The 15,330-nt window shown below is 33.2% G+C and overlaps 1 protein-coding gene across 5 annotated transcripts in view; it reads left to right on the top strand.

Annotated features, from left to right (window-relative positions):
- Positions 1–15,330, top strand: part of DYNC2H1 (dynein cytoplasmic 2 heavy chain 1) — a 140,628-nt gene that overhangs the window by 44,979 nt on the left and 80,319 nt on the right. For all 5 annotated transcript variants that reach the window (XM_015629214.3, XM_015629205.3, XM_015629223.3 and 2 more), the window contains exons 53-65: positions 409–490; positions 1,713–1,867; positions 3,505–3,642; positions 5,290–5,403; positions 6,544–6,704; positions 6,867–6,990; positions 7,592–7,713; positions 8,578–8,664; positions 10,020–10,146; positions 10,657–10,798; positions 11,338–11,447; positions 12,186–12,284; positions 13,433–13,556. In XM_015629214.3, coding sequence (XP_015484700.1) covers positions 409–490; positions 1,713–1,867; positions 3,505–3,642; positions 5,290–5,403; positions 6,544–6,704; positions 6,867–6,990; positions 7,592–7,713; positions 8,578–8,664; positions 10,020–10,146; positions 10,657–10,798; positions 11,338–11,447; positions 12,186–12,284; positions 13,433–13,556 — 1,585 coding nt within the window. The remainder of the gene's footprint in view (positions 1–408; positions 491–1,712; positions 1,868–3,504; positions 3,643–5,289; positions 5,404–6,543; positions 6,705–6,866; positions 6,991–7,591; positions 7,714–8,577; positions 8,665–10,019; positions 10,147–10,656; positions 10,799–11,337; positions 11,448–12,185; positions 12,285–13,432; positions 13,557–15,330) is intronic.

Raw genomic sequence — 15,330 nt, 5'->3', positions numbered from 1 at the left:
GATCTCAGTGAAGGTCAATTAGTGGGCAATATGTACATGGGCAGAATGTGGGTTAAGGTTGTCTCATTTCCTCTTGAATTGTACATACTTTTAAAGCTTCTACATTTGTCCTTTTGTTAGGTCCTCTATGAATTAGTTGTTCCTTCCTACAGCCAGGAAAATCTCTTCCACTTGAGAGAATAGGAAGTTACCAGTGATGTGGAAAGGCAGAATTTATCTTTCTAATGCTAAAAATATTCTGTAGATTCCTTATTCTGACTAAATGTATAATTTGCAGTCTTTTCAGAAGAGAAGCTATATTAATGCTTTTGTGTTGTTTTTTTTTGTTTTTTCTTTTTTTTTTAAATTTTAACTCAAATTTTCATTGTTTGTGATTTTCATGCAAATAATCATGTGATTTCTTTTTAGATACCTGAAATGTTTCTGTATGATTCAGTTGAACAAGAAAAGACTGGAAAGACGCATAAAGAAGTTAAGAAAAAACATTCAGGTAATATTTAGGTACACCTACTAGTTATTATTCTAGTTATTACACACTTGATCCCATCTTGGGCACAGATAATAACATAACTTGTTTTTACTAGCATATTCATAGACTTCAGTGTTGTTCACATGGCAAGCATTTTGCCAAAAGGAGAATTAGTCTGGAACATATATCGTGGCTAATCAAATGCAGTCTCTTCTGTCACCAGCAATCACTGTGTATATTTGATTTTATAAGCTGATTTAGCTGTATCTTGTTTTGGTCTGTGTCTTCCTTCTATGTGGATGTTATTTCACAACCTGAAATTCGATGTTTTGAGAGGTTTGAAGTTTATATATGTCCTTATTCGTTTTGTAAATCTTCATTTTACTTTATTAATTTCAAAAACTATTTCCTTGTAAGTAATGCCCCTTTTTCAGAATAATTTGTTTTTATCATAAGACTTCAAATTTAGTCATGTTAAAAGTAGTGTCTCAAACGTAATCTAAGAGACCAGTGCCAGTATTCACTTTTAGCCAGTTTCTATAAAAGTAGTACTTAGAGGTCATGGAACTAACAAAATATAAGATGGTAAGTGGATCACTTTGAGTTTCTTGTTTTATATTGCTTTTTAATAGGCCAATCAGAATAATGGCCCAAAATAGTATTTGGTGTTCACATTACCATCCCTCTTTATCCTAGATCATTGTAATTAATCTAGGCCGCAGTACTTATTAGAGGCATTCATTAATATATAGATATGCTTTAGCAACTTTTTTCTTTTGTAGGGTAATGCAGTTTATTTTACAGTATCTTTGGGCTTCTTTTGAGAAACGGCTCAACAAACTGAATGGCAGGAAAACCTTTTAGTTTGCCTGTCATCAGAGATAAGGGAGAAGACAAAAACACATGGGCTTTATTTCTAAAGCAGTCCAAGTATTTTAAAAATAAATTTTTGTGGAAGTAGTTTCTTATATGATTAGCCCTCAGTAGTCTGCAATTAATTTTGCTAGCTTTTCCAAACATCAAACAATTTCAGTGTATTTCTTTCTGAGAAATTGGCTTTTCAAATGTACTTACATGTTGTTTCCCTGAGAATACTTAAAAAGAAGTATAGTCCTTGTGTTATTTTGAATTCTCTCAGTTAATATCTCAAAAAGCAAGCATATTCTAATGCTTTTTCTTGGTTATTTTAATGTGAGATAAAATTCAGCATAATTTTATCTGTCTAAAAAATGATGTTGTACAGGTGATTCTGATTTTTTGAAGTCATTTTTGGCGATCCACAAATCATGTAAAATATACGGAGCAACGCCTAGCAGGTATATGACATTTCTCCGTGTATACAGTGCCATCAATAACAGTAAAAGAAGAGAGCTAATGGAAAGGAAGAACCACTTGCAGGTATGTCTTTAAAGCATTTAACATACGGCTTTTCAATATATTCTTGCATTAGGAAATGTCTCTTGTATTAATGAGCTGTAGCTGCTAACATGGTTATATGATAGGTCTTCTATTGGCAAATGCTCATGTTGTTTAATGCCCTTCTCTGTTCAAGTGCCTGAAAAAGTGAAAAGTGGTTTTCTTGTTTTCATTAATACTTTTCCTCAAGAATGTATCTGACTGGGCATGTTTTCTTAGAAGAGTAGAACATACTCAGGAGAATTTCTAATTTTTTCAGCCATGGGGATTTGAACTGTGTTGCTAAAAACCCATCATCTTTCCATCCATAGAAGTCCTGCCTCTGCTTTTATAAATGTTCCCTTCGTAGCTCCGTATTCCATCCCTTTCTCTGTATCTTGACAGCAGCTTCCTGCTTCATGGGATTTTCACTTCTAGTTCCACAAACTATTATGTCCTAAGTTAACTTCATGGTGCTCTTATCTAGCTTTGACCAATATCTCCTTTGTTGTGATTTTCTTTCCTTTTGTGCTCTGGAATTGATTTTGAATTCCTTTGGCACACGTCAGTCCTTTGGGCAGTTATAGCCCAAATGCAGTTCTTCTCACAGTGTTGCTTTACTCCTGTGCTGTACATATAACATCCTTCTTTTTGAAACCCATTTGGTGTCTTTCCAGTCACACCTACTTTCCTTACCCCAGTATATTTTGGAAAGCTCTGTGTGGTCCTTTAGGACAACTTTTATCTTTACCTTTCTCCCATCCCTTTCAGCTCATTTTCTCAGTGACCCTTGCTGCTATTCAGAACCACATAGACTAATCTGTATCTTTTTCATAAAACACTTGTCAAAACAAAATTACTTCCTTGCTTTGTATTCTATTTTTTTTAATTCTGCCTGCCTGTATTTTTTCCATCACTGTAATATGCAATTCAAGAAGATTTCCATTTGTAATAATAGAAATTGTTTTTCGGTTTATTTAGAAAGTAACTGGGGTTTGTTTGTGACAAGCAATCATTTATTTGTTAAATGCTCTGGTTAAATAAAGGTGATAATTTACAGGAAGATTAGAGATGCGTATCTATATCAAAGTATCTTCCAGGTATTTTTTTTTCAAAAATATCTTGAAATATTGGTATTATATAATTAGCATAAAGTAAACAATATAGAAAGTGTGACTAAAGAAAAGAGTTAATCTTAAGCATAATTGAAACTTTATTTTATATATATATATATGTTTTTTAGAGAGTGTACAAATATGTAGAAATCATATAATCTATTTTGTTTTATTCTGTTTAAATTTTATTGAGATATAGTTACATTGAGTTAATATCAGTTAACTGAAACGGGATTGCATTATTGGGAAAAAGAATATGTGCTAGTTGCTGTTTCATTAAAAGTTTATTATTTTGACATTTGTTTTTTGTCTTCTGGATGTAGTAATAGACCTTAGGGACACACATGTAGAACTGCCAGATGTAATTTTTGGGTTAAATAATATCAAGAAAATGTGAATGTTAATTAAAACAAAAGAAAAATAGTCTACATTATTCTTAGTTTGTCCATACTATTTGTAGCAAAGTTTCATTTAAATTCACTTAAAATTTGTTACTAAATATCTTCCACTTATAAACTTTTATAGGCAGGTGTTTCAAAGCTGAATGAAGCTAAAGCCCTGGTGGATGAACTGAACAGGAAAGCTGGAGAACAAAGCATTTTACTCAAAACGAAGCAGGATGAAGCTGATGCTGCTCTTCAAGAAATTACAGTATCTATGCAGGTGGTGTATACAATCACATCAAAAGCGGGGGGAAGAAAAGGAAAAAAGCTGTCAAAGACATTCTTTGTATGCAGTAGAGTAGATGCCTGGTCTTTCAAACCATTTGCTTCACAGTGCTTTAAAGGTCCATTACTTCCCATCTTTGTAAGTCTCATCCTGTTGGCAGTTTTTAGTCCTTTTAGGCTCTGTAGTACATGAATTTGAATAGTGATGGTTGGCTTGGTGTGTTGATGATTTTGGTTTTAAATCTGTCTCTGCTATTGTCCAGTAGAGTTACAGGTAAGTGGGTAACACATCCTACACTGTAGGAGAAAATCAAAGAGTAGGCCAAAAAGCAATGAAACACGAATGAATGGCCCTACTGAAATTAGAAAAATTACAGTGGAAGTCTGATAATTTAGATTAGCATAAAGTATAGCTTCCCTCTAACATTTTAATGTCACTTCAAATGGTCTAGCTTATATAACAGAGAGAGCTCTAATACATACAGACTCTTCTAATCTCCTTTCAGAGAAAAGCTTTTGACCTAGGACTGAATGTGAAGGTTTTCTTATTCAGGGTGATCATTCATTACATGTTCATTTGCATGAAATGTCTGATCTAGTTTTATGTAGCTAATGTTTTATGGATTTGAATGTAATCTTCAATAACATGCTGATCTGTAGCTTGGGTTAAGTGCTCAGAGGATTACTGTTATTTTAAGATTTTCTCTGCTTTTATGCATCTGTTACTTTCTGCTACAGCTTCAACTTGACAATTTCTGGTGATGATAATGTGTTATATGCTGGAAAAACACAAACTCTGGTCTGTGTTGTATCTTATTGGTGATCTGGGCCTAGAATATTAGTATTTTATTTTATACATGTATTCTCAATGGATAAAGGACATGTAAGGTCCCTTCTACTGTAGTTTTATATTCTAGGTATTAATTGTTGTACTGAAGTGTTTAGGATTCCTAGAGATGGCTAATAGCTACTGTCTGCCTGTAGACACTGATAGGCACAGTACAAATCAAAAAAAAAATAAAAAAAGTAAACCCAAACAAAAATATACATATAGGCCATAAGACAGTTATCCTTACAGACAAATTGGTACAAAATTACAAATAAAGAAACCATACCATGGTTAGCAATTCTAGACTAATAAGCAGTAGTTCCAATACCACTGCTGCTTTTATGAACATTATAGAAAATAGTGTTTTAATGGTGTTGTGAAAGAAATTGAACTAGAAATGAGATTAGGACAAAGACAATGGCAGGAAAATAGTACTTTCAAATGTAGTAGGAATGTTACAGAGGCTGTCACTTTTATGCTTTTAGAGGAAGGCTGATATCTTGATAAGGAATGGACAATCCTTTGACAAGGGGAAAAAACTCATAGTAAGCCTTAAAGACAGAGATACACATCTGGTCTGTGGTAAAGAAAAGGAAGGACACACAGTAAAAGGAAATTATGCTTATTCCATATAGTCCATTTACTTAGCCAGCCTGCCTAATATCAAATAGACTCAGCTATTTTATTGCAAATTATTATTCGCAACTTACTGCAAATTTTATTGCAAATTATTATAATGAAGACTAAAAGAAATAAGCGACCTAAAGGAATAAAATCAGTGTAAGTTTGCAAACTAAAGGAATTTTTTTACAGGGTGCTAGTGAGCAAAAAGCAGAAATGGAAAAAATAAAACACCGAATAGCAGAAGAGGCTGCAGAAATAGAACAAAGGAAAAGAAAAATTGAAGATGAACTGAAAGAGGTTCAGGTAAGAGCTGATAAGGAAAGGTAATATTTCGCAGTCTGATTTTATCTGACTTGTATCCTGCTGTGCAAAATTTATCCCTGCAATTCTTCAATTTTACTGTAAATTATTTTGATATTTAAACTTTCATGCATTAGAAAACAGTATTCCATGTGGCAAATGGAGATTGTCATTTTGGCATTTGTGCTCTGTTAGACAGTAATTACAGAAAGAGTTTTCAAGATTAGTCTTGCCTTCACATGCTATTTCTATGCTGCCATGCTCTACAGCTGAGTTCTGCTGATTTTATGTAATATTTTTCAATTACTCATATGTTATCTAGACCAACTACATTACTTTGCCCTGATCAAGGTGGTAGTATAGGGCTTGGTGCTCTCAGCTGATCGGAAATAGTTTAGTGAGACATAATTTACAGTTATTACTAAATCCTGAAAAATATGCATCCTAATGATGCTACAGCAAACTGCTTGTTCAAGAGATTTTACAGCTGTTAAGCATCAGGTTTTTTGGGAGGTATGTGTGTTCAGTTGTTGCTTTTAGTCTATATTTTTCATAGCATGCATTTTGAGTTTATACTAAAGACTAAGAGAACAGCAAAACTTAATTTTTTTCTTTTTAAATATCATAGGTACCAAGGATTATATCCTTATATTGAAAGTGACATAGAGCTACAAGATTAGACTCATTCTGTGGCCTTTGATAAATATGAAGGATGTGCAAGTTGTTCACAGTCTTTAATGATAATCTGTAACTTCCTTTTCTTTCCTGACCCTTTCGTTGCTTTGTTGATAAGGGTGAAGAATTTGTTTAGCTACTGAAAATAGAAAGCTTTTGTGGCCTGTACTTCTATGGCTGTTTACAAAGAGATCCCCAGTCATGCCTATAAATAATAGTTAGCATCATTATTAAAAGATACCTGTATCACAATGTCAGGATTATATTATGCCGTTTTATATGGAAGTATACTTATTATCACTTATGAAAAACATAGCAATTTTTTCATAAACATGAATCTGTATCAATGGTAGTTTCTTAAGTAATAAAGTATTTAAAAAGAACAAGAAATTGTATGAAAACTGGAATGGGAATTGTTCAGTTTCTTGTATCCTTATCTCTGTTTTTAATGTGCTTTCATGTTTTAAGCCATTGGTTAATGAAGCTAAATTAGCTGTTGGAAATATAAAGCCAGAGGCTTTGTTAGAAATCCGGTCGCTACGGATGCCCCCTGACATAATCAGAGACATTCTCGAGGGAGTTCTGCGGCTGATGGGGATTTTTGATACATCGTGGGTGAGCATGAAGAGGTGAGAATTTTATTTAACCTGTAAAATGAAACATTAATTTACAGTATGAGCTACTTTCTATTCTAGTCAGGAATCTTGTGCTCAGAATTGCTGGGTTTCATATGGATATAACCTTTTTAGCATTCGTTTCTTTTTTACTTAGTTACTTAATTCTTTTTACAGTTTCTTGGCCAAAAGAAGTGTAAGGGAGGACATAGGATCATTTGATGCCCGTAACATTCCAAAAGAAATACGAGAGAGCGTTGAAGAACTTCTTTCTAAAAACAGAGCATCTTTTGATCCAAAGGTAATTCCTGATTGCATTATGTAAAGTGGAAACAAGAACAAAAAAAGACCAAAAGAAAATATATAATTTCCTTGTTTGCCAGCTAATTTTTAGGATGATCTTAAATTAGAAAAAAAGTGATGAATTCTGCTTACAGAATGTGTCAGTATAAACAGATAAAGGTGCAGCAGAGATTACTCTATTGCACACTGCCTCCTAAAGTGAGAATTTGGCTGGTGAGTGAGGAGTAGGGTAAGAAGTCATGATGGAGTCAAGTACTCAGAGATTTTTCTACTGCTATAAAGTAAAACTCAGACCAAAGAATTGTAACTGTCTTCTTTGTGGTCTTTATAACAGTAAGAGTCTAATAAATCATTCATTGATTTGAAACTCGTTAATTTCAGTTTAGCTTCATGGATGTAAAAATACCCGTTGAGTATTTACATGGCCTTCAATTTAATCTTAGTAACAATTTAAAAGATTAGTTCATTAGAAGAGTTAGCTTATTAGCATTCTTAAGTTGGTAACCAGAAAATCTGTTGCAGTTACTTATCCTGTATCTCTTCCACATTATACTTCAAGGACTTTCTTGTAAGAACTTTTCTTGTACTGAATTTTTTAGAATGCTAAACGAGCCAGTACTGCAGCTGCTCCATTAGCAGCTTGGGTGACTGCCAACATCCAGTATTCCCATGTCCTGGAACGAATTCAGCCTTTGGAAAAAGAAAAGTCTGTCTTGGAAGCGTAAGTTAGACTCTATAACAAAATCAGTATTTTTAATTCCAATGGTGGAATTGGGTGAAACTGAAGCTGCCAAGGAGGAATCTGAGTATGAGGAAAGATTTCTTCACTTGGGGGTGACAGAACACTGGAATAAGCTGACAGTGAGGTTTTGGAGTCTCCTCCTCTGATATTAAAATTGTGCCTGGACACGATCCTGCTTTAGCAGGGGGATAGGAGTCTAGATGATCTCCAGAGGTAATTTCCAACCCTAGCAATTCTGTGATTCTGTGTGAAGTTTATTAAAAACCAAAGATAAAAGATAACCTCATCCAGAGGTAATAAACTATACATGCTGAGACAGAAAGAGTAAGCATGTAATAGTTTCTTTTTCCTGGAAGCTACGCCCTGGATGTATTTTGTACAATCATGAGTTACCTGTCTCAGGTGAATACTGTCAGGGAGAAATTAGCATCATAGGTATGCTAAAAATGTATTTTCTCAGTGAAACCCTTGTTATTTTATGAGATATATATTTCCTCTTTTTGAGTCATGTACCAAGCATAGTTTCTCCTTAGGATCTGAAAGGTCAGACATTGTCCTATGACCATCCATAATCTGAGGAATCTGTACTGATTGTTTTTCCATGTCTTAAAATTCTGTAATAGAAGAATTTCTTCTGATCTTTAGGAGTGGGATGTTTGGTTTCTCTTTTAAAAGTATGTGATGAGAAGTACTCAAAGATTTTACATGTGAAAATATATATTTCAATATAAAACAGAACAAAGAACATCTTTGAACTACCTCTATGTAAATTACTTTCCTGTTATATTTACTTTTTTTTTTTCCTTTGGGCCCATAGTCTTAACATGTGTTACATTTTTATAGTAATCTCAAGAAAACTGAAGACAGAAAACAGAAGTTAGAGGATCTTCTGAACTCTGTTGGTCAAAAAGTATTAGAACTGAAAGACAAGTAAGTTGGGGTTTTTATTTCAAGATATAAGTTTAAAACATTGATGATTTTACAGTACGAATCATGAATTTTATCTAAGGAAGTACAACTTCCTGTACTACAAGATATTGATGACAGAAGTAGTGATGTTTAGGCTATCTGTACTCTCAGTGGAGATAAATACTATTAGATTGCAGTTCATCTCCTTGATCAGATGAAATAAATGCTCCTTAAAAGTACCTGCTTCTCACTACTGCCTGTGTTGGTAGCCTTTATTCTTGTAGGCTTGTAGATGTCAAAGGTAAACAGTACATTTATCACCTTCTGAATCACAGAGGGCTTCAATGACTCCTTAGGACTTTGGAAACATTCCTACATGAAACTTCTACTGATCACAGCTTGAGGAGAGGCAGTTCTAGTTCTTTTAGGGTGGCCTCCTTTTCTGACAGCTAGTTAGCTAACTCCTATTTTCTTAGCCTCTCATCAAGTACATGACTCACAGAGGCATAAAAATAGATCTGGTAAACATTTATACTTTCTCCAAATTCTGTTTAATCCAAATTTTTTAGTTTGATATTTTTATTATGTACTTTGTATAGGGGATACTTCGCAACCTGACATATGTACATATTACTAAAAGTCATGTTTTGTATGCTGAAAAAAGAAAAAGGATAATTCTTGAATTGTTGTAAATCAACTATACAATGAATTCTTAGATTAATTAATATATTAGTGTTAAATATATTAATTTATATACCATCTATTATATATATAAAGTAATATATAAACATACTACTTTGAAGGTGGATTAAATGTATTAATTATTTTAAATATTAATTGAACTAATTAGATATTGAACAGTATGGAATAATACCTAAACCATGCCTGTTTTTTGGGCTTTTTCTTACTTCATATTAGTTTACAAATTAGACTACTATGAATTGAACCGGATTCATCCATGTAAATTAGTAATATTATTTTTTAAACATTTAATAGATAAAATTTACCAAATAGTTACAAATGTAGGATATGGCACTGAGCTTGCTGTTGTCCTGACTAGGGCTAGACAAAACTTTACACAATTACTAAAATTGTCAGGCTGTTTAAGTAGAAGAAGGAATGATTTTCAGATATTATAGTCTGTATTTCAAATCTATTTTTACATCTCACCTATGCACCATCTAAATTTTGTTGGCTAAAAGTCTTACATGCCCACTTGCCAATTAGAAGCAGAAAGTATATTAAAAAAGAACTACTGCAGTTGTGTTCTTTGTTAACAATAAGTGAGGCATTCATTACAAATTCAATCAATTAAACTTCCTTGAAAATAACTATTTGTGTCATTATAGCAATTACAAAGGGTATTTGTTTTACAGGTTCCAGAACAGAACAACAGAAGCAGCAAAACTTGAAGCAGAACTAAGTAAAGCTCAGAAAACATTGAAAGCTGCAGAGGTACTGATAAATCAACTTGATAGGGAGCACAAAAGATGGAGCACACAGGTTAGTGAAAATTTTCGTAAGTACATCTTACAGCTGATAATTTCAAAATACAGTTTTTGCACTGCCTGGAGAATATGAGTTACTGCCATTCTGCATGTCTCCCAATGCACATTTTTTGATTTCTCATTAGAAAACAAAGCTTTCTTTTTTTTTTTGGAACTGGTTTTTACTTCACCATACTTATAACCTTGCTACCAAATGTGTAACAATCCCCCAGTATTTAATAGCAAACATAAAAATTCTTTGATGGTTTTCAGTCCCAAGAATGTGATTGCTGTGGTGGCTGAACATGTCAGTGGTTGGACTCTCTTTCAGAGCTGAAAGGAATTTTCCCCATACCTCCCTGTGTCTTAACTGGGTATAGATTCCTGAAATAAGAGAGGAGAAATGTCTCAACTGTATTACCAATGGCAGGCAAACTTAATTCTGACATTTTAGTAACTGATGAAATGTATTAATGCAGTTTCTGTTTGCAAAACACCTATACTTTCTGTACTTCTTTTTTTGAAGGTGTCAGAGATAACAGATGAACTAGCTACATTGCCTAAAAGAGCTCAGTTAGCAGCTGCATTTATTACATATCTTTCTGCTGCCCCTGAGGATCAGAGGAAAAACAGCTTGGATGAATGGACCAAATCAGCAGGCCTTGAAAGTAATTTTTGTGTGTGTGTCAGTGTCTGCATGCAAGTAATTAAGCTTGATTGAGGAAGTGAGAAATGCCAGTGAGTTCTAATGAACAGTCTCAATTGTCTTTGTACTTCCAAATGAGAATAGATGTTTTCTTACTCAATATATATTTCTATGTACTGACAGACAATTTGTTAGAATCATTCTATAAAATTATTAAGATTATAAATATGTATAAATAATTGTATCTTTATAGTCCTTGCTTAAAAAGAAAAGTTTACAAAAATGAATGTGTTCACATTAACCGTTGTAAATTTGCCAGTGCATTCTGAATGCATCTGCTTTTTCAGTAATCATTTTTATCTGTGTGTTAGCAAAACTATAAAATATTTCTGTGACATCAGCTACTTATTAATAATAAGCTCAATAAAAACAATAAAAGAATAGATTAAAGGGGGATCTACTAACTTGCACTCTGTTAATAGACAAAGTCTCTGTTCTGTAAATGCTTTTGAATTATGCAGACTGTAAATGATGACAGAAACTTAAACTTTCATTTGTCAGAGTTTGATTTACGTCGGTTCCTGTGTACAGAAAGTGAGGAGTTAGTTTGGAAAAGTGAAGGTTTGCCTTCAGATGACCTTTCAATAGAAAATGCTCTTGTCATCTTGCAGGTAAATTTACTTTTTTGTCTTGTCTTGGAAGTATTTAAATTTTTACAAATTTCAGTAACATGGTGACTTGAACACTTTAATTTGTGTTTTTTATTGGCATCACAGAACACACACACAGAAAGAAATACTTATGCAACAGTAGACATTTTGTAACAAAAGGAAAAGAAAAACTCTTAAAGAAAATACATGTTTTTATTTTTGCTTTTACTTTTTTATTCCACACCAGTCTGTTCAGTCTTAAAGTGTAAATAGTCATAAACACCGATACAATCAGTGGAAGATTATGTCCTATGTATGTTCACTTTGGCATATAATTTCTATTACTTCTTTTCTCAGAAAAAGGAAAAGGTTATATGCAGATATATATATATATATATATATATATGTATGTATATATACACATATCTATTTGTCTAATAATACTTGAGAAAAGGAAAATATTCAATTTTATAATATATACAGATATATGTAACACATAATATATGATTATATAAGGCATATTCTAGTAATTTATTAGATCTATTAAAAAGTAAATATTTAATGGCATGAGGAGAATCTGCATTTACTGCATGTGATTTGATTAGATGATTTATGATTCAGATCAGTTAACAATTTTTCTCCAATTTGTATTTATCTTGATTTATCTTGATTTATCATCCTTTTTGGGGATCTAAAAAAAGTGTTCCAATTTTATCCTTAAAACAGATTTTAGTAAATATATTTTTTTTTTTTCCCTAGAGTAAAGTTTGCCCATTTTTGATAGACCCTTCTTTCCGAGCTACTGAATGGTTGAAGACACATTTGAAGGAATCACGTTTGGAAATTATTAACCAACAGGTGTAGTATTTACTCTTGGTCTTTTCCATTTGAGCTTTCTCTTTTCCCTATTTTACTTAGTAGTTTTAAATGCATATGATAGCAATCACCAGAAATTAGTTAAGAAATTCCTCACAGAGTTCTAGGTTATTTAAAATTGGAGGCTCAACATCTATTATTATTCTACATTATTTCTACATGTATTATTTCTATCAGTTTGCCTCTTTGTGCTACTGTCTCCAAGAACGTCATATTCCCTGCTGAGAGGAATATAGAAAAGATTTTCAAATAGAGAAGTCTTTTGTATACTTGGTTGCAGTTCACTGGATTTCAGGAGTATATATACACTTAATTCCCTGTGATTGTTGTACTGTATTATCTACATTGGAAAGAGCAAATGTGATTTCAGCTTGAGGTTAAGGTACCTGAAATTCACTGTGTTCCTGAAACTGTTTACCTGACTGGCCAGTGTTGTGTGGCTCAGTTGCACACACACAGGCAGGCATCTGGTGCTATTCAGGAGTCCCTTACTGAACCCCACCTGACCTCAAAATATTGCTTCAGCAACATGTAGGTTTTCCACAGATCCCTGCTGGCTCTGTGGAGCCCTTGTAAGTACTCTCTGATGGTGGTAGGTAGCATATCTTTGGGTAATTGATTGTTCGTCCTGCTAACTGATTGGTCTGATTACCTTTTAACCCCTGTTGTCTATATTGTCGGGATCTCTGTTGACTAATGGGATCAAAAGCACCACATGCATGTTTAAACACCTGTTTGCAACAAAAGACTGCATGTAGACCTCTTAGTAATGGGAATCCTGTGCTTGGTTCAGTTTTGAGACATAGCTACATATTAAAATCTGAGCTATGGGACCTGGACAGGGCTTCCAGGTGTGCCTGGCAGATGTGACAGTGAACCTGCTCTCTTCTGATGCAGCACTTGAAGATCTAGGCATGATAAATAGGTTTTCTTGATCAGTAGATCAACTTTATTTAAACTAAGCATTTGTGGCTAAACCCTGAAATATCATATGCCTCTAATAGGATTTTTCATCTATACTATTGATTTTTATATTTGTATTATTTGGTGTAGTGCCTTCCTACTCATTCTGAAGTATTTACATTTTTCAAAAAAGCATGAATCAAAGGAATATATTTCTGTTTATCCAGGACACCAACTTCCTAACTGCTCTTGAGCTGGCAGTGAGATTTGGGAAGACACTTATTATACAGGAAATGGATGGAGTGGAACCTGTGCTTTACCCATTGCTAAGAAAAGATCTTATTGCTCAAGGTAAATCACCAAGATCTTTGCAAATGCTTGCTCAAAACTTCTGTAGTTTAGATCTATTTATATAAAACTTTATTTTTCTGAAAATATGAATATTGTGTAGTTTTTTCCCTCTGTAGTATTTACCTGCTACTAGCACTTCAGTGCATAAAATATGTTGGAGATACGTTCTTATTTAACAAGTGGAAAAATACTGAAAAGTATTGAATTTTTTTTTTTAATTAAAGTTAAAATAATATGTTTTTATAGGCTCTCAAAAATTTAAATTTTAAGTTAATTTTTAGTGATGATTTCAAAACATAGTTTTAACTGGAAACTTGGGCCTTAAATAAACCAGAAGTTACACAACTGTTAGTGCCACTGTTAGTGTTAGAAATCCAAAATTTAGAATGTTGGTGTTCCTGCTTCCCTTGCATTTTTCTGAACCTAAAGAAGACACACACAGGTCTTTCCTGATGTGCCCTTGGAATGGGTAAGGTCACAGAGATCAGCAGAATGGTGGCATTTGGTAAAAGGAGTCCCTTAACCAATGCAAGAAAAGCAAAAAACCACAATGTTTAGGTTTTGCAATATAATATCTTTATAACTTTTGGACAGATAATGTGTTTTACCTAACTGTAAGTCACAATTTGTGTGACTTCTTTGGACTTAGTTGCTTTAAAATTTTTTTTTTAAATATTGAAAACTGTAATAAAAGTTTAACAAAACAAAATTGTAATTATGCTAGTATATCAGCATGAATTTTGTTGCATTATGTTATATATTTTGAAATTATATCAAGAGAACTTGAATTAAAATATACAGCAATGTGTGTTTTAAGTGCTTTCTAAATTACAGTAGCTAAAATAGATTTGCATTATCCTTTGTAATTGTATTTCTGCCTCAAGTGGTAATTCCTCAGCATGTACCATGACCTATGCATGTAATTTACTATATGAACTTTGTATGAAAATAGCTCAAGAAATATAAAAAAGATCTGTTTAAGGAAAAGAAAGTGTTATTTTAAATCAGTCTTCTATTACACATGCACTTGCTTTTCTATTCTCATTAAAATAATGGCACCAAAGTGGTGATTTCACGGGTCTGTAGAGGGTTAGGTAGAGCACTACCAATTTTTTTTTCCTCTCTAGCTTCTGCCAAATTTTGGAGAGCTGATGAGATACAGTATGAAAGATGACTGTGTCTGAAGAACTGTGGAGAAAGCAGATTAAATTCAAATATACTAGTTTGTTCAGGGAAATTGCTCATAGCACTCAGAGATCCTCTTTTGCCTTTTAATGAGCTGTGTTAATGCCAGGTCTGTGCAGGTCCAAACTAAAGAGCTGTTGCTGGAAAAGGAAGAATGGGTCACTATCTGAATCTCTTCCATCATTTTATAAACAAGCATGCACTCCTTTTTTGTCAAAATGTGGGTGTGGGGACCTGTTTCCATTATTTTGCTTGTGATAACTGTACATCTCTTCATTACTTGGAATGAAATGTTAATTAAAAATGTGAACATACACATTGCAGTAAATCATCTTTGTACAGCTTCCATTTTCTATTTGACATTTTTACAACATAGTCCTGAAATTTATTCTGATCTTTGGCATAGAGGCAAAATTGGTATGTGATTTTCATCTCTACCAGTGTTACAGCAAGAAATTTATATTTCTGATCTGCACTCAGTGCTAAAAATATAGAAGCACCTAAGTATGCCATCTTGGAAAGATTTCTGGAATGGAAATTTTCACTTTTCATCTTATAATTCTGTTCATGTTTGTTTTTCAGTGTCAGG

This window comes from Parus major, chromosome 1 (assembly GCF_001522545.3).
Source record: "Parus major isolate Abel chromosome 1, Parus_major1.1, whole genome shotgun sequence".
Classification (NCBI taxonomy): Eukaryota; Metazoa; Chordata; class Aves; order Passeriformes; family Paridae; genus Parus; species Parus major.
This window is presented reverse-complemented; position numbering and strand designations above follow the sequence as displayed.